We start from the raw sequence: 20,065 nt of genomic DNA on the forward strand, positions 1-20,065 counted from the left end.
GGGGGCATGGCAGGATACATGACTGAGCCCCCAGGACCACCAGGAAGACAGCAGAGGGAAGGGGGCTGCTGCCATGCCCCTAAGCCGGGGGGTGGGGGGCATAGACAGAGGGGAGCAGCTATATCTGCAAAGGAGAGTCGAGCTCTCTGTGCTGCCCAGCCAAGATGCTCTGTCTGAAGAGCATGTCTGCAGGGGGAAACACTCGTGGCTGAGGATGAGTTGTGGAGAGAAAGAACAGATGGACACTGGGGACCTATCAGAGCCAGCAAGCTGGGACGGTCAGTCCACACACTCCTTTCCCAGCCCTTGTTCCTCTTCTGTTGTCCCATCTTTGCTTTTTGCTTAGGATCTTGATGGCAGCTCTTGTTTCATTCAGCCCCAACCCACAGCTGGGATCAACCTGCTGCTGTGTAAGTTTTAAGTCACACTGCACCACAGCACACAATTAGCTGATTAAATAAGTAATGATTCAGTGCTTAAGCAGGCCCTTACTAGTTTTGTGGCAGAGAAAATTTCATGTGCATGAGGCCAGCATCTCAAACAATATTGTATTTCCACAATAGGTGTCTCTTCTGCGTGGTTATTTTTAACCCTGTCTCTTGACTAATGTGTCACGGTGGCCTTGCTGTTAGGGATCTTGCTGCTCTGGAAGCTAAACCCTTGTTTACTCTGGAGGTTTGCAGGGGAGAGCAGCTGAACTGGCAAGTGCTGCACTCCTTGGGCACCATCCTGCAGAGAGGCTGAGATGGGAAGCATAACTGGGCTGACTGGGAGCCACAGGCCTCTCTTCACAGACCCATGTTCATGTTCTGCTCCTGGTGAGGTACCCAAAGGAACAATTTTAAGGCTGTGCTTTGAAAGGGGGCTCTGAGGCCTGACCCCACCCATAAACCAAGACTGCATAGGAAATCCTGCAATCCCACTAGGATGAAGATGAAGTTCAGTAGCAAATATGTTGAGTTTTTCTATAAAGTCCTTCAAGTGGGGAAAACATCAAAGCACAAATAAAGCTATTTCACTGTAGGCACCTCTCAAATGAAATGAAATTATTTTATTTGCTATGGGTAATTTGTAAGGTACTTCTATGAGGAAGCATGGTGAAATGTTGCCTGGCCCTGCCCTATCCAAGCACCAAGTACCACTGGGAGAGTACAGTCACTAATTGCAGGGGTTTTTCATTCCTGTAGAATAGTTTGGTTTATGGGTACATGTATGAACGAAAACTGTAAAGAAACCTGAGAAATACTCTTTCATTCTCCAATTTCCACCCAACAGCAGCTAAAAGAAGTGTCTTCCTCATCCAAGTTTTCAAGAGTTTACTCAGACTACTCAGGATCATAACTTCAAAATATGAAGAGCACTTCAAGTCCATGGTAGCACAAAAGGTCTTCCTACAGCTATTACAATCAATAATAGATATACATGCTTTTCTCAGAAATCTCCTTTTAGCGTGTTCCCTTTGAACCTTGCAAACACTCCCTACCTAAAAATCAATCAGCGTCTAAGAACCAGGCAGTGGCTGTGCTTCTGCCATGCTAATTTTGTGTGCATGTGTGCAGAGGGTATCTTCTTAGTAAATAAAACCCTTCACAGCTTCTCATTGTAGATCTTTTCCCTTACTGCTTTTCACATTCATTTTGATCAGAAAATGTGAGTATATTTTCATGATCTCTAGCAGGCAATTGCTGGAGTAAAGGTTTCTTTTCTTCAGGATATACAGGATATGGGCCTTTCTTGCTTTGTTGTTTTGCTAGTGATCCTGTCATCTTAAAATAGAAGCAAAAGTTTTTTTTCATCCCATTTACTTTTTCTAGTCCTGCTGACACTGCAATATGAGCCTTTCCACAGCACAGATCATTTTCACTGATTGTCACCTGCATGGAAGTTACCATATAAAACAAAATTATGCAATGTCTTCATATTAAGAATGTTTGCCTATTGGTAAAGATTGCTTGCAAAATAATACACCATACAAAAATACAAAAAAAAAAATCATTATTAGGAGAGCCAGCGTTTAAAATGCTTTAATATGATAATCTACCTTCATTCTGGCCTGAAGCTGATCCAGTGCAGTATCTTAGTTTTGGCAGTGGACAACAAAGGACATTTATGGAAAAGTCTAGAAACAGAGTAGCTTATTTTTACATTCCTCACTATACTCTTCTCACAGACCCTCAAGCCCTGTGGTCCAGTAACTTCCCAAACCAAATGTTTATGTGTGGTACATAGCCCTTGATGAGCTTTCCTCTCTTTCACTGTTGCTTCCTGAATGCATGTAAATTCTCAACATCCACAAAATTCTGTGCCAAGGATTTCACAGCTCTTTCTCTGCTACAAGAAGGATCATGGCTGTGCATCTGTTCTGGACACACTACTTGCCACTTTCAAGAGCTTTAATTTTCTCTTTCATTCAAGTATTTTCATTTCCACTTTTAATCATTCTGACTTCATGAAAGGGTACTGTAAAAGGTTCTCAGCAATTAAGACTAATAAATTATGTGACAGCCTGTTTAAATGAGCCTCATCAGGCATTTCTCTTACTGAAGTAAATTTTACTTCATTCTCATTCACTGGACATCATCATTTCTATCCACCAGACCACAAGTGAACCACCACAGTGCTAGGTACAGTACCCACAAGCTTTCACAGAAATCATCGTGGCTTCTCAGTGTCTTTTCAGGCAGCTGTGATTTTATTTAATTTTGTTACCCCATCTATAGCAGGGCGGATGCTTTGGCTGAAAAAAGCAACTCAGGTCATGCAGCACAGCAATGTGAAAGCCACTCAGACTTGGGAGGAACTAGGAAAGAGCTGTCAGGGGAACCAGGGTTGTGAAAGACCAAACCAGAAAGATTATCTAGAGGACAGCTTGGTCTGTAGTGAAGGTGCAGAGGCTTATGTGTTAAAACTTCCATTCTTTTCCTGCTTCTGAGGGAGAGGCTGGAAGAAGAAGATCCTGGAGAAGAACTCAAGTGCTGCCTCACACACAATTAAAGACTCCTGCATATAAAATTCCTGCATAAGTTATGAGCAGGAACAGGGTTGAGCCAGCTGATAGCTGGAGTGTCTCAGTGGGAAGGCTGACCAGGGCTGCACTGGGATGCAACTAAATCAAAAGGCAGTAGTAGATACACAGATGTGAAGGGCTGTGAGGAGGAAAGCAACTTCCCAAGGTAAGGAGAGGTCAGGCTTCTGGGCAGGAAATGCTGAGGGGGATGAATGGAGATGATGGGAAGGTATTGCCTGGAGGCTAGAGTGACCCAAGAGGGTCCAGCTAGCCTGACAGAGAGAAATATTCTTTGACAAGACAATACCAGACCAGAGGCCAACAGTAAACTACAGTTTTAATGACAAATCCTCCCATTTAGTTTTCTCAAAGAACTAATCCAAATCTCCTTTTTTTCTGTAATTCTTTTGCTGATCAGAGCCTTCTACAAACAGAAGGTGAAAAACCTCAAAAGCAAAGACATTTGATGCAGTTGGATGGAGAAACAGCAACTTTTTTCTCCTCCAGCTCACCATTCTTATTGTTTCACATACCAGTCTGGGAAAAGTTTGCAAATGCCTTGAACTACTGCCTGACCTATGAATCTGCCCAGCCTTCTGTAGAGGGGTGGAGGTCCAGTTGCACTAAATGAGTTTGGAGGGCTTATGAAAAGTTGTATTCAAACCTATTCAGAAAACCATGTCAGTTCAGTCAACTACATGAATAATATCTAATAACATTTACCCACACAAAGAAACTGTTCTCTACTAACATTCAGGTTCAGAGAAAAGCCAGGACTGGCTTTATTTTGGAGCTACTTTTTTTTTAATTTGAGAAAGAGGACCATCTAGTGGTTAATGCCAAACTTATCATCTTCTTTACAATCATTATTGAGCAGAGAATGAACCCCCCACATTTCAAATGAAAACATGTGTATCTTGAAATCTGACCATATACACAAGCTCAACCAAACTACACGTAACTCCAGCTCTCTTGAGCCTGGCTGGATATCCAGGTGTTTATCATCAGCACAATTTCCAGTTAGCCTAGGTAGCACATGCTTAATGGGACAACTTGTTAGCAGCTGGGCAGCTCAAGCACAGGCTGCAGCTCAGGACTTCAGCCACAAGCCCTTCCTTAGCTCACTATAGAGGCTTTGCACCAGAGCTGGAGCTTGGATGGAAAAATACAAGTCAAGCTTGGCATGGTTACAGCCACTTTCAAAACTATTCTGTTGATGGAAGAGGGAGGATTTCTTCTGGCACTTTTGCTATTCTTCTTCCCTGATAGAAAGCTACTGGGCAGCCTTCTGCACAGAGGTTTGGGATGTGCAGATTCCAAATGGAGCGGGATATTGTAGGTAGAGTCGTGTAGTGAGAGCAGGGAAGATTAAAGTTCAAGAAGAAGAATCAAGGTTGGAAATATTTTTGCATATCTCTCAGGGATCCAGCACTTTGAGATTATTTTCAGAATGCCAACGTTAGGCCAGCATGTGCTGGCTTCTGGCGCTGGAGTGGAGCAGCATTTGTGCATAGAGCAGTTGCACTGCTGGCATGCAGGATGGAAATTAGTGCTGCAACACGCCATTTCATGCCATTTGCACGTTTTGTGCACAGTCGCTTTGTCAGGCAACTCAAACTGCTCTTTGAACACCATGTGCTTCAAGCAGTAATTGGGTTTCCAGGCCATTGCAGAGGACAGGTCAGCATGCAAGTCTGACATTTCTGGTAAGGCAGGCTGCAGGGCCAGGTACAGGAGATCTGCCTACCAGAGCGAGCCCTAATTAAATTCAATTTTGGCTTTGTAAAAGCTCCTAAGATATAAAATTCAAAATATTGGAGTGCTGCACCTGAAAAAATAGTACTATATATTGAAACTGTGTCTGTAGAAAGTAAAAAACAATGTTGTTCATTCTGGTTATTACAGAGGGGCAGGTGCAGACAAGGGTGGCCTTTTACATGCACACAACCAAGGACAGATGCCATACAGAGTCCTAAACTAAAACACAGGTTTAGCCCTACTGCATGACTGACTTTTTTTGCCTGATGCAAGGCTTTCTCATGCCATTTCCAGCCTATTTTTCCAACACATCAATCCTCTGGAAAAACAAAGTTTCTTCCACTGGTCTGGGTTACCCGTTGCTGCTCAAGAGCACTTCAAGTGCTTCTGAGAATACCCAGTGAAGGTAAGGTTGTGCACTAGAGTGACATTTTTTACAAAAGTGTACTTTATGGCTTTAGTATGCCATATTTATCCTCTGTATGTCAGTAAGCCCCTGGTTTTAATCCCTGAGGTTTATCCAGTCATAAATAACCTGTAATGATTCACATACAGCTTGACAGATGAACTGAAATACAGTAAAAGGCAAGCAAGGGGATCTCTAATTGCTATTCATAACCAGGTCTTGCAACTATTACATTTAAATAGCTTGAAGCCGTGATCAAGGTAATTAGAGATGAAGTTCTTTTCTGGCACTGTAGTTGGCGGGTTATACATTAGTCATGGAAAGACAAGAGTCTCATTCCCAAAATATTGCTTTAACCCTGATGTCTAATATTAGTGAATGAGATTAACTCCAGCCTCAGCTCTAGGACGATCTGAAATTTAACAGTTTTCAAAATGTGAAATTGATGTGTTAATGTGAAATTTAACAGTTAAGCAACACCTCTTATTTTTACTTAGGTTTTAAACCTATTTTAATTGCTTCTACCTCGTTTGCTTGCTGCAGGTCCATGTCTGCTTTGCCCCCCTTTCTTCAGTCTGGTGTGACTGGAAGCCCCTCACAACCAGGACTTTCACAGTCTCTTGCCACAAGTGACTGCTCAAGAGCAATGGGAAGGACTCAGTCAGGACCTCAGGACAACTGTCCTGCTGAGGGGCAATGGCAGGAGCAGCACATGTCCAGCAGGATGCCACCTGCTTCTGTGCTCAGATACCAAAGTTTGGTGCAAAGTGCTGGCACAGATAGGATTTGTGTCAGACCTTAGTGATGGATGTGACATCGAGACCAGCAGCTCCCTCTGAGGAGGACAGCAAAGGGAAAGTTCTTTGCACTGACACAGCCCCACAGAGACTCCGCCAATTCACATGGACATTGTGGAAGACTGTCAAGAGAACAATGATGGCACTGGCCACCATCTTTATTTTAATTGCTGCACAGTGCAGGCCAAGCTGTGCAGTTGGGGGTTGTTTCCATTCCCTCTACAGTTGCCAGAACTATTCATAGTTGTTTCAATTTAAGGATAATAAAGTCACATCTCTTCTTGGCTTATAAAAGGAGCTTTGTTGCTTCCCAGACACCCAATCTCATTTGTCTGTAAACTGCAGGATGAATTCCACAGATGCCCAGTGAGCCCCTAGGACTGGATTAACCACGCAGTGAGAATTAGAAGTGTAAAACTATTTTAAATGCATGAAGATTCAGAGTAAGCAGAAGAACTGACACAGTGACTGGTATATAAACCTGCAGACTCAGACTTGGGGTTTGTGTCTGAAGATCCGCTGTTCTTCTCATCCATGGACAGCCTTGTCCTCCTCGGTTCTTTCAGCACAACTGTTGCAGGATTATGCAAGAGGAGCGGATCTGAGGCTTTAACATTTATTTTTTAACTCAAATCAGTTTGCTGATCTGGTTCATCCCAGTGCCCCACTGACACTGGTACTGGTGCAGCCAAGGTAACAAAAAATGGTGGCTGGGAGAAAAAAGGTGATGGACCTGCTTTGCCACCGGGAAAAAGTTTCATGGGATGATGATGGGAGAGCAAAAGATACAACAAAATCTTGCAGAGAGACACAGGATTAACAAAAATATATCAGAGCCAAAATTCCTTCACATTACTAGTAACATAAATTTTCTGAGAGATGTTCTATTGATATCCTGGGGTCATGTCCCTGAGGATGGGTGTCCTGAGCCTCCTAAACCTTCCCAGAAGGTTTCTCAGTGTTTAGCTCTGGATCCTTAATCCACATACATTGTCCAAATTGTGGCATCAAGCTCTTGCCCAGTCCTCCCATTACTGCCCCAATAGTGCCTTTTGCAGATGCTTGGGAATGAGTTAAACAATCCCCCTCTACAGCCCGTTGGGCAGTGAAAAGTTTAATCAATGATGGCAGCAAAGGGTAAGTAGAGGTTTTGTGCCATGGCCAGTGGGCTCGCTTTCCCCATGAGAGAAAGAAAAGCTTCCTTGCAAAGTGCCAGGACTAGAAGCTTTCTTAGACCACAGCACACTAGCATTCATAAAACTACTGCAGTGCCGATCCAAACCTTGGATCACAGAAAAGAAATATCCCATTGATAGAAGAGGTCTGAAGTTTAGCATAAAAGCCAAATATGGAAAAAAATAAAAGAGAAATACAGGTTCTGCCACTTCTGCCAGTGGAATTAGCTTATTGTACATCTGCAAAGCCATTAATCACCTCACAAGGATCCGCAAGCTTTGTAACATCTGCACACCATTTTAAAGGCAGACTTTTCCCATTGCAGCCCCTACAATGCTAATATCATCCCAAAACAGGGATGGACAGTGAGTGACTGTCACACAGGAGTCCTGCAAGGCCACATGCCAGCCATCCATGGTGGCCCCTAAGGACTGGGGAACAGCAGCTGCACCCACCCGAAAGGGTGAAAAGTTCTCAGAATCACAGGATAGGTTGGACTGGATTCTCGAGATCACCTGGTCCAACCCCCCTGCCAAGGCATTCTGACCTCAAGCAGGTGACATAAGAACATGTCCATGTGGGTTTGGAATGTCTCCAGAGGTGGAGACTCCATAACCACCCTAGGGAGCCTGTTCCAGGGCTCTGCCTCCCTCAATGTAATGCTAAACTGGAACTTCTTGTGTCTCCAAGTCATGCCCAAAGTGGAGACACAGGTAGCTTGTGGAGTGCTGACTGCCCTCCTCACCACATTCAGCATTTATAGCAGCACTTTGTCCAGTGAAGGGGGCCTGAGGGAGTGGAGTTTCTGACATATTTTAATGGGGAAGGGGGCGCACTCTCCCCATGTCAGATCAGCTGGAAAGGTAGCCAAGCCAAAGGGATATGAGAATGGAAGGGCCTCCATGGGGGTCACCCTTGCTGGGACATAGGGGTCCCTGAGGGCCAGCAGCATGGAGAACACGGGGCTCCAGCAACACGCCAGCATTGCTGTTGGGGATCCACTGAGGAGAAGAACATTGTTATGAGAAATGACATTGGGGTGCTGGAGCAGGTCCAGAGAAGGGCAGTGAAACTGGTGAAAGGTTTTGCACACAAATCATATGAAGAGCAGCTGAGGGAGCTGGGGGTGTTTAGCCTGGGAAGAGAAGGCTCGGGTGACCTTATTGCTCTCTACAGCTGCCTGAAAGGAGGGTGAAGCCAGGTAGGGCACAGTCTCTTCTCCCAGGGAACCAGCTACAGAGGATGTAGCCTCAGCCTGCAGCAGGGAGGTTCAGGCTGGACATCAGAAGGAATTTCTTCATAGAAATAGTGATTATACTATTATACTATGGAATGGGCTACCCGGGGAGGTGGTGGAGTCACCGTCTGGATGTGGCACTGAGTGACACGGTGTGGCTGCCATGCTGATGCTCGGTCACGGGGTGGACTCGGTGACCTCAGAAGTCTTTTCCAACCGAACCGACTCCGTGACTCCGTGCACCGGGCGGCTGAGGGGCCGTCACGTGCGGGACGCCATTTTGTGCGGAGCGCGGCGGGCGGCGCCCGTTGGCGGTGCTGAGGGGCGGTGCGGGCGAGGGGCGGGGGTCCGTCCCTCCCTCCACGTTTTATTTCCCTTTGCGCTTCCTCTTCTTACTCTTTCCTTTCGCTCTCGCCCTCCGGTTTGGGCTCGCTCCCCGCGTCCCTCCGCTTTTGTTAACCCTCCCTCGCTCCCTGCCGCTCCCCGCCCCCGCGTGGCACTGCGGAGCCGGAGACGTGACCCGAGCGGACTCGCTTCCCCGCAGCTCCAGCCTCTCGCCGCAGAGTCGCATGTCCTCGATCCAGAATCTCCAATCCTTCGGTAAGAGCCGCCGGTACCCCGCCACCCCCGCAGCCGCCCCCTCGGCAAACCCACCCATCGCCCCTGGCCCCCTCGTCCTGCCCCCGGCCCCGCCGTCCTGCCTCCGCCTCCCGAGGGCCGCGGGCCCCCCGCCCCACCGCAGTGACATTGAGCGGTGTCGCCGCGGAGCTCCGTGAGGCAGCGCCGGCGGCTCGTCCTTGTCCTCCCGCGTCGCCGGCCTCGGGACGTGCTCAGTGTGTGCGGCCAGGGGACCTCGGGCGGGAGGCTCAGCCCCTCGCTGCTCCTGAAGGAGGTGCTGCCATGTTCTCAGCTCTAACACCCCTTATCAGGGGCTCGTATCCTCTGCTGAGGAAATAATTTCATCAGTTACAGTTCGTTTGCTGCCGCATCTTATCCCCAGCAATATCCCAAAACGCTATACAAGCCCTGCAAAGGTTATTGTTTCTATAGAGTGAGCTACGCAGATGGCAGATCGTTTCTCTCCTATCAGCAGGGAAGTTTAACTGTGCCGAGCCAGCGTTCTCCTCCTGCCTTATCTATAAGCAGCAGAAGTGAGCAAGTTAGCACTTTATACGATAGTCTCAGGCTTTTGGTCACAGTTTGGACTCTGATCTTCTGCACGTATAAGCCATGTGAGAGGGTTACGTTCAGTCATGATTTGGGAGCTCACCCTGTGCTTAAGGAAGGTGCCGCCCAGAGGATTTGTTTGAAGGGATCCAGTGTTGACACCTACAGTGCTGGCTTATTTCCAGCCTAGAGCCCTAAATTCTGCCAGGCTATCTTGGCTTATCTGCAGCCTAAGAGTCCTAAACTCTGCCAAGTGATCCTCATGCCCAAATCCTCTTTTTCTTTCACTTTTTCTTTGACTAAGATTTTCTATTAGTGATTGAGCCACAAGCTCTGGGAGATGGTAAAATTCATCATGGTTTAACAAATTCCATAGTAGAAGTTGATCTAGTCAAGGTTCCCAATGCTGTACTTGTTTCCTGTGGTTCTTGAATCCTCATTATGCTTTCAGTGCATTAAAAATGCTCTTGTCATTCTTGTTTCCACAAGGATCTGCAGCTGAACTACTTTTTGTGTTTCTGCTGAAATTTTACCCATTTGGGGCATTTCTTTCTAGTGGACAACAGAACTTGACCAGTGTTTTTAGAGCTGAGTTTTGAATGGAAGTTTGGGAAATTGTAGCTTGCATGGCTATTGAACCTACATGGGCTCTTAAATATCATTCTGATTAGTACAAAAAATTACTTGTGATTATTCTTGAAAAGTTATAAAATACTTCATATTAAGGTTTATTTGGAGCTACTGATGAGGACATTTGTAAACTGTAAAATTTCTTGGTTGAGTGTTAGGTATATTTTTGTGAAGAACAGAGTATAAGAAGTGTTAACCCAGAAGCCCCCTTCTTTCTAAATGCTTTTCTGTTTTGTCTCTGTTCGATAAATGCTACGCTTGGAAGAATTTGAGAACTGACCTTTCTTTAGTCTAAGCCTAAATTAATTTTGTTACATTTCTTGACTAAAGCTGCTGACTGGAGGAGTTCTGCTTTACAGGAAGCCTCTGACATCTGTTAGAGTGTATCTCTCTTTTATTTCTATTAGTAGCCAAGAGTTACATCCATGCCTTAACATGCTGGAAGGGTGGTAGTTACCACAGTCTTCTGTTCTGGACCTGTAAGGAAGTGTCTGTTCTAGAGCTTTTCTATTTCTCTGTTCTTATCAGTTGATCTGCTAAGAGATACAGTTGCTTTATTTCACTTTAAATGTATGTGGCTGTCTAGAATTTATGTGCATTTGATGTTCTCTCAGAACCATGTTTTCAGGTTCAGGATTTACAGTTTGCAAGAAAGAGTGAAGCAAACTGATACCGTGGCAGAAAATCGTTCATACCTGGGAAGGCATGGAAGGAACTGTGTGGTAGTTGAGAGGGCTGTCCTGAGTGTGTACTGTAATGACACTTCATACATCCGTAGAAAAAGCACTTTGGTTTTAACAGTGTGTTTTTAAACAGGGGTTAAACATCAAGATGATGCCCTGGGTACAATAATAATATTCTGTGACGTGAGAATCTTCCTCCTTAGTTCTGAACTTGGGTGTTTTCCTTTGTGGGAATTTCATGAGTCTTTTTCCTCCTGCAGACCCCTTTGCTGATGCAACAAAGGGCGACGACTTACTCCCGGCGGGGACTGAGGATTACATTCATATAAGGATCCAGCAACGGAACGGAAGAAAGACACTGACAACTGTTCAGGGCATTGCAGATGATTATGACAAGAAGAAACTTGTGAAAGCTTTCAAAAAGGTAAAGTTGCTGATTTGATTTGATAATGATTATATATAAAGGCATAAGATAGCTTTTAATACTAAGTAACAAATTATTTATTTCACTTCATTCTTTCCAGTGCAAGCCACTTTCATATTTGAGTCCTTTCCCTTTCTCAAAACACCTATCAGTGTGTAGTGATACTGCTTTTGCTAAAAGGTTAAACATTTCTATCTTAAAAAGAAGTAAAAAAAAATACTTTGAATGCTTCTTTTAAATTTTACAGATCTATGGCTTTGTTGATATGAAGAATAAAATCAGTTTAAAGTAGAGCTGATTTTTATTCCTGCCTCTGTTACAGCTTGGTCGTTGCTCAAAATAGAGGCCTTTAGTTTTGCCAGGATAAAAATACTTATTTTAAAATAGTGTGGAGTTGAAAGGCTGTATCTTATGACTTTGTTTTTCACTCTTGAAATGACTGTTGGCCACTTCCTTCTGCACATGAGCTAATCCTGTCATTGCCTGAATTTACCATCAGCAGTTTAGTTTGTGTATGTATGTGTCAGCAGATATATTCCATTTGCTCTCAGAGCCAGTAAAATTGATTTAACCTTTGCCTGGCTTGGCATCAAAATAGTAAGCAGCTTCTGAGACGAAGTTCTTCTGAAAAGACTGACTAAGCACAATCACAATGTACATCAGATGTCTTATAATATGGATGTTTTTCTCTTAGAAATTTGCTTGTAATGGTACTGTGATTGAGCATCCTGAATACGGTGAAGTTATCCAGCTGCAAGGTGACCAGAGGAAGAACATTTGCCAATTCCTCTTGGAGGTGAGGGACTGCAGATAAATATCTAAACTTCTCTGGAAGCAGGAGGGTGACAGGTGGTACTGATGCTAATTACCCAGCCAAAGATGGCCACTGTAGTTCTTTTGTGTTTTCAGCCAGAAAGTAAAATGACACTTGCAGTATGAGAGTAAGCCTCTGGTACGAATCAAAGCACTGTAGAATGCCTTTGCACTGCTACAACACACCACTTGTTCTCCTGCAGTGCAACTTGAGCTCTGTGCTTGTAAAATCAAGGGTTCCATGCAAACCATAATCGTGAGACTGAAAAGACTGTAGAGGAAAGAGGCCTATTCTGATGCAAATGATAATGCAGAGTTGTTACACCGTCAAAGGATAAGCCCTAAGACTACAGAACAAATTAGATGTCTGATGAGATTTTCTTTTTGTTTAGTCAATTGTTCTGCTTGGCCCAGAAACATTCTGTAAACTAGAAAAATACTTCATTGAGTGTATACACTGTGTAGCAGTTTCTTTAATCAAAGTGTAAGATTGTGATAACTTGATATCACTGTAATTGCCTCAATATGTAATCTTTACTAAAATATATTGTTTCTCTCCTTTAGATTGGCATTGTCAAGGAAGAACAACTGAAAGTTCATGGTTTCTAATATACCTGTACTCTTATGAAGAACCCTGCAGTATTGGTCTTACCTATCCTGGCTCTTCTGTGAAAAATGAATCTTTACAGTGAATGGACTTCCCCATTACCTGAACATTTACAATTTGTTTTGCATGACTTCATGAAACAGGTGGTGTGTAGACTAGAAACACATAAGAAAACTTCAGTAAGATGGTAATGAAGATCCTTGTGAACTTTAACACATTTCCAATGGAAATGTATTAGTGATGATTGTTCAGTTTAGTACTCTCCACCTGAGTTAAATGTGTGAGTTTTATTCAAATAGTGTGTGTTGTTGCTTAAAAATAAAAAGTTTATTCATATAATTTCTGGGATATTTGAAATGCTTTAGCCTAAGTTTTGAACTAGCACTGCAGCCTTGCTGAAGAATGGCTGAACTGCTTTGTGGCAAGTGTAGCTCACTGCTGTTTGAAGAAATTGGAAAATCTACATGATTAAGTACTAGCTGATTAATCAGTAGATGAGCTTGATGTGATCTTACCCTGTAGCTGTAAGACTAGAGCTTTAAAGCCTGTAGTGTAGGTGTATCTTAGTAGCAGCATAATAAGACATCAATTGTTTGCTGTCTAAGTAACTGGATCCTCTCTAAAATTTATTGCAGTGACTATGAGGTATTAGTCTGAAGCAAAGTAGGGGTGAGGCAAGCTGAGCTCCTCAAGGCAAAACATTTGGGCAAAACATTTGAAGGAAGTGGATGGGATATTGTATCTCCTCTGTCGCTGAGTAGGGGGAAAAGACATTGTGTTGGCTTCTGCCATGACTGGGTATTGAAAGTTGGCAAGCAGAGTGCTTGACTGAGGTGGTAGTGTTAGCTGTCAGGAGCAGGGAAGGGAACAGGGTCTGCACTAACCTTTTCCCTGCTTTGAAAAGTTTTCCTAGGATTGGTGGTTGACACGGGGAGTTTTGTATTCGTGTTTGGGTATTACTACAGAAAGCTGATTTGGCTTACTTTTCTAGAAGGCAATTCTTTCAGCTTTACTGGAGATTACAATAAGTTTGTTTCACCATGCTTGTAAGCTAGTTTTAGTTAGCTGTAGTCATTTGCTATTCTGCTTGTAGGATATGTCTTGTGAAGAATGAAATTAATTCATTTGGTGAAACAAGCAGATGTTGTCTTCCTTTTGAGGTAGACATGGAAATTTTTTCTGAAACAATTCAGAACACACTGAGCTCCAAAACCATAACAGTAGTGGGAAATGCTTAAAAAACTTGATGTGATATCATGTATTTTTTGGAAAGAAAGAGACATATCTCTACTGCTAAGACTTACTAATAACTTAGCCAGAAAAAAAATATTAAATTGATAAAATAATTGTTTACTACCTAAGTAGTAAAGAATTAGGGAAAACTGTATTATTTAATATCACATGTACCTGTACTTTATTTCCTATTCATATTTGCCTTTCTAAATGGAAATGTTTCAATTTTAACTCATTTGAACTTTTTTTTTTCTTTTTTTAGATTTTTGAGTTCAGAAATGAATCCTTAAGGCACTAGCAACAATTAGGGGAGCATTATGTGATGATTTCTTTCTCCGTCTGGTCTAGACAATTGCACTTGTAAAAATCTAGTCTCTCAATCTCCACAAATACTGCCTGATGTTACAGATCTTAACTGTTCCAGAGAAAGGATGCTCCAGAAGATGGTATACTGTTAAGGTGCAATACATTCAGGAGGAGGAAATGCCTCATGCAAAGCATAAAATACCCACATACCAAATGGAAATCCAAAAATAAATCTTATGCAAGTCTTGTAGATGAGCAGAATAAAGTCATTCTAGTGCAAGTTTACCTAGTATTGATTCTTAACTGCTAATCAGTCTTTTGGGGGTACCTAGCAATTAGTGATTTTCATTTTCTTACATGCCAGAAAAACTGATGTTCTCATTTAAAGCTTGTCCTCCTGCTCAAGAGGAAAAACAAGCAGTATCTCCTGTTTCACTGGTATTATACAAGTACTTCTAGTGGGCTCTGAATTGAAGATTAACAAATGACTCGCAGGTCTCGTGTTACTGAGTCAGTCTTCATTTCAGATGGCATTCCATTAACTTTTACTACCTAAGCTTGAGTCATTTCTCCCCAGTCATTCTGCTTGAAATAAATAAGAAAAATCTTTTCTTCTTCCTCATTTAAAAATCCTTTCTAATGGAAGGAACTTTGCAGTTGATAGGTGGGTTGGGTGGAGATGCTCATGTTTTGACCTTTGAAGGGCAAAATTATAAGGAGATGGAATAAGATGTAACACATTTGAAGTTTTAAAGAGGTGAGATTTGTTGTGGCAACAAACCATTTGATCTTTTAGAAGGAAAGCAGAAATTTTTGTCCATGGGTGTTTTAAACTGAAACAGTGTTTCTAAGACTGTAATTAGCCTTGGTACAAGCCCAAACCTCTTTGTATGTTCTAGTTGAAAAGCTTCGACAATATACTGTTTTGTCATCTTATTCTGAAACTTCTTTGTCAAAGCTAACCTTACTTGGAATACATATCTATGTTTTAAAAATGCTGAAAATGAAGGCTTTGGAAAAGAACTTGTTAAAATGCTGCCACAGAAATCTGTGTTCAGAATGAAGGCACATTTTGATTTTTTCATCTATTTGAAAATAGGTTAAAAATGTTGAAGGATGTGGCCCATAATTGCCAAGGCAATAAAAAGGAGCTTATGATAGAAAACTCTTTTTAAGTCCACTAGTAGGACTTGAGGCTGGCCAAGCTCAGACTGCAAAAAAATGAAGTTTTTTTTTTTGTTAGAATGTTGTGAAGTCTGCATCCTTCAGACCTACCAATCAAGATTGCCTTCTTAGTGATACTTAGGCTTCATCTCAAGTTGTTACTGTATGTAGAAACGTGTTTTGAATTCACAGCCTTAGGCATAGTTTTATTAGGCTGCTCTAGCTGACTCTGAGCTGATACCTTGGAGTAAGGTGTTGCATAAATAAATTCACTAATTTGTCTGTTCTGAGTCTACATCTACTTAATGCAGCTATGAGCAATGCAACCCTCGCTTCTCAAATGCCACTGGCAGTTCTTGTTTGTAAAATATGAGATTTAGTAATTTAAAGTCTGTAAGATGCCTACTTCCTCTCCCTGTGTGAGCTATCAGGCCCTTGACTGTCACCTATGGACTTCTAAATCTAACTGTGTCTCAGAGATGAGCACGAGGAGCACGACTATGGGCAGATAATTCTTGAGTGGAGTAACCTCTGAAAAGAGGAAGGCCTGGGCTGTGTGTGCATGCTATTCATTGCTTCAGTGGCTTTGCTTGAACCTTTATTCCTGAACTCCATTTCTGCACAGCCTAAATGAGTAATGTTTTGTTTTGGAGAGCTTCTTTGGAGGAGGAGGAGGGAACTAGTAAAAAAAGCTGTCTTAGGAAATATGTTTATATCCGAAGTTTTTTTTCATTAACTTAGATTCCTGGACTGCAAGACCTCTGTAATGTTGTTTCTCTCTCTCTGTATCTTTAAAAATCCTAGTTAAGCATCCTTGGAAGTCTGATATATTAGGCTCTAAATACATCTAAAGCCATTATAAATCTCTAAAATGCAAAGTCATTGAAGCTTAAGTTTCAAATATTTGAAATAACAATTAGGCAGAAGTCCTTATTTTTTCCTATACTGCCATCCTGCTTATAGTTGGTATGTAGTTGTCCTGAAGATGCATCTGTTATTTACAGCCAGGCAGTAATCAGATATCCCTGCTGTAATTCCATACCCTGTTTGTAGGTTTTTTAAATTTTATCTGATGTGCTGCACTCCTACAGGCTATACCACTCTAATTTTGCAGTATAGGACAGATGTACCTTGAGTTCCAGTCAGCAATTAATTCCTTAATCTTTCTGCAAGGCTCTAGTGTACAGGATCCATGTATTATATCTTTAAGTGGTCAATAGTTCCTCACACTATGTGAAAATGTATACAAGATCAATATTTAGCCTGTTAAAGCAGGGGGAGGTGTTTTTTGCAGTTGACTCTGAGACACAGTAAGAGTTACTGTCCCTTGTATCTGTTCAGTATTGATCGGTGTCACTGAGCATTCCTCTAACTAATGTGCTGCTGCCACTGGGGAGATGGAAGTGGGCTTAGAGAGTTGTGTGTATTTAAGTACTGTGACTTTCTGCATCCATACTCAGTCAGGGATCTGTCCCCTGAGCATGGCAACGTGAAGGTTGTTTTCCAGTTGCCAGATCAAAAGCTCTTGAGATCATTAAGGGAAAAATGGCATAGTTGTTTTTATGTTTGCTGTATAGATGTTTCATGCCTACTGTTTCCCATTTAGATTAAAAATACAAAAATAGTCTCAAAAGAGGATTTGTACTTGGCTTGCCTTTTTTTAAGTTTGCTATGTGCCTGTCATTGATCTCTTAATGAACAAGTCTTAACCTGTATTGCTACAGAGCTGAGACAACAGTCTTTTAAAATAAATTGTTCCAGTGTTATTTGATGTATGCTTTTCTAAGACAAATGGAATTTTATGCTGTTTTTAAGGAGGATTATATTTTTTGGTGGAAGATAAACATAATTTAATAGAGATGTCTGTGATCCTCTTGTAAAATCAGCTTTGATTTCATACAGAAATGTTACATTTCCTCCCTTAAATTTCTAACATAATCTGTAATAACCAACTTAAAAATACGGTGACTTGTCCTGGAATATTGTGGCTCTAAAACAAGATGATTGGCTTGAGGTCTAAAACTTTGGGTAGAAGAGGATCCCTGGTTGGTCTAATTTATTGAATAAGCAAAATGCACAGTATTTTAGAACAGAGCCAGAAATGTGCTTAAGTTTGGTTTCAGCTCTTTCAGAATATCTTGCGTCTGTGAAATTTGACAGCACATTTCTGAAAGGAATTTGGGGCCTGATTAAAAGGACTTGTGTATACAATAAATGGGGTTATTTTTATTATTGTCTTTATTTTTATTTACAGCCCATCTTTGCTGTGATTATGCAAAAAAAGAAAAAAAAATCAGAACCCTCCCCCCAAATCAGAAAACCCACACAACACATGATCCAGGCTCAGCTCTCCAGGTAGCTGAATTCAGCAGATGTGGTTCCAAGTGGAACAGTCCTGCTCCTCACTGAGAGGATTTAGCTCTCAGTGGTGTTTGTGGTCCCTCTCACCATCAGACAGGGGCACAGCTCTGTTCCTGCTGTACACTCAGACAAGCCTTGGGTGTCACAGGACAGCTGACCCCAGGGAAGGGGTGGTACTGGGGCTGTTTAAATGGTTCTCCCACAAATGAAAGGTTGCCCTTTTAGGTAGACCCAGCAAAGTACAGAAATGCATTGATGTGGAATTGGACAGTAATTCTGGGGTAAGAAGGGTTAAAATGGTCTATTCCCAAGGATCCTGCTGGAAAGATCTATTGAAGGGCAGCCCCTGTTGTAGAGGAAGCAGCCTTTAGCTACTGTTTACCAGAGAAATGTCTGTGATGGGATGGCTCCTGGCTGCACCCAGTGAACAGACTGAACAGACATCAGTGTAAGCACACCTGTACTCGGCAACACGGGGGAAGATGGCCCTGCAGACTGATACATGTCACCATCTTAGTGTCTGTGACCTACACCTGCAACTCAGAGTGCACATCTGGAGATGAATTTCAAGGTACAGAACAAAAACACTGTCCAGGTTCCTTTAGTAAATAGTAACCCATAAATTAATCCATACATTAGTTAAATTATGTGAGTATTCTGTATGACTTCCTTACATGCAATATTGAGCAAAGAGTATTTTCTGTGCTTAAGTACCTTTCCTTTCAGTAAGATTGTTTCAGTGACATGGAGAAACTTTCTGATTGTCCAGCAGTGGTCTTACTTCATTAAAAATATTGTGAATTTTGTTCTGTTTAAAGTAGCTGTAGCTGGAATTTTCACCCATCGCTGCCATTTGTGATAAGCTCTTTATAGGGACACTGAGGGGAGAGACATCTCTTGGGGTCATCAAATGGTTTCATTTGTCCTGGTAGTAGAAGTCAGTTCCAGTACTGATTTAAATCACCCTGAAACTAGATCATCCATTGGTAACTCTACGGAAGATAAAAGTCCGTTCTGGAGAGGTTGAGGGAGGGAGGTGTTTGCATTCTGCTTCCAAGCAGAGCAACACAGAGCCCTTCAGGCTGCCTCCACCTGAAGCCAAGCCTGAACATGGCAGCATCTGCTGCCTTGTGTTTACACTGTGCAAAAGGACCTGTGCTATTTCCAATTCTTGGCTACTTTTCTTAGTGGTTCAGACTGATTCACAGCTGGGTTGCTGGTGGTAAATTCAAAGTACCAGAGCACTCTGGTCATGGGATGTGACCTGGCCTCACAGAAATGGACACTACTGTGTCCCTCCAGTCATTTAATTACTTTTTGTCTGTCTGATAAAAGCAGCATTCTGACTTCAGGGCAGTACCCTCTGAGGAGGGAAAATTGCCATTTGTTGGCTGTGGAGATTACAGGAATAAAACCACAAATCATCAAGGCCAACATTCACCTAAATCACAGGAGGTGATCTTTAGTTTCCTATTAGTTTCTAGTATCTTCTTAACAGGCTACTAATATTCACATTATGGTATGTTTTCGGGAGGAAGGCCTTAGGAGTGCTTTAAAGGAAAGCTTAGCTTGAACAACTGAGCATAAAGAGACAATGTAGGGATCTTCTAAGTGTGTGAGTTAGTTGTTATATCTCTGTAGTGAGGCTTTTAAAATTGATCCCTGTCTTATATTAACCTAAGAGGCATTTCCTGCCCAGAACAGTTCCCGCTGCATTTATTTCAGTTCCCTAAATCAGCCCTGAAGCACTGCTTTCTCCCAGGTCCCCATGTTGAATCTTTTGGAGAGCCTGCTTCAACTGATGCTGCTCTGATCGACACCAGGAAATTGGCAGTTGCCTGTGACTGCCCCAGGACAGGCCATCAGCTCTGGCTGCTGAGCAGCACTGCTGTCTGATACAAACAACAGCAGTGGCAAAACCAGAAACAAAAGGGTTGGTGCTTTCTCTAGTGGTTTGGTGATCTGACCAAGTGGCTGCTGGGAGCAAAGTGATGAATTTTTTTTCCAGATACTTCACGTACACCAATCAAGAGAAATATCCCTGGATTTAATAGCATTCGACAGACCATATTCTCAGGATTGTGTCTTGCAGTACTGACACAGGCAAAGCATCCACTGACTTTTATTTTTCAAAATTTTACTTGACCTCTACTTTTGCGCTGAATTTTTTCTGTTCACTTGAATTTGGACCATAGGTGGCACAGCTTCATTTGCTTAGACCAAAGGTTCTTAGAAAATCAGCAGCTTGCCTCTGTCCCCACCCTCTCCACGTTTTTGTCCATGTAAGCATATTTAA

The 20,065-nt window shown here is 42.5% G+C and overlaps 1 protein-coding gene across 2 annotated transcripts; it reads left to right on the forward strand.

Annotated features, from left to right (window-relative positions):
- The first annotated feature begins 8,697 nt into the window (after positions 1-8,697).
- Positions 8,698-17,637, forward strand: EIF1B (eukaryotic translation initiation factor 1B). 2 transcript variants are annotated; one of them, XR_008535364.2, is made up of 5 exons: positions 8,698-8,981; positions 11,122-11,285; positions 11,980-12,081; positions 12,663-12,892; positions 14,201-17,637. XR_008535364.2 is itself a non-coding variant. In XM_054646630.2 (4 exons), exons 1-4 carry the CDS (start codon positions 8,951-8,953, stop codon positions 12,705-12,707), a joined length of 342 nt encoding a protein of 113 aa, XP_054502605.1. In that variant the 5' UTR covers positions 8,702-8,950; the 3' UTR covers positions 12,708-17,637. The 2 variants fall into 2 exon arrangements, 1 of the variants encoding a protein (XP_054502605.1); XM_054646630.2 differs by having other exon boundaries at positions 8,702-8,981; positions 12,663-17,637.
- Positions 17,638-20,065: the final 2,428 nt, after the last annotated feature.

The sequence above is a fragment of the Agelaius phoeniceus genome, chromosome 1, assembly GCF_051311805.1.
Source record: "Agelaius phoeniceus isolate bAgePho1 chromosome 1, bAgePho1.hap1, whole genome shotgun sequence".
Lineage (NCBI taxonomy): Eukaryota > Metazoa > Chordata > Aves > Passeriformes > Icteridae > Agelaius > Agelaius phoeniceus.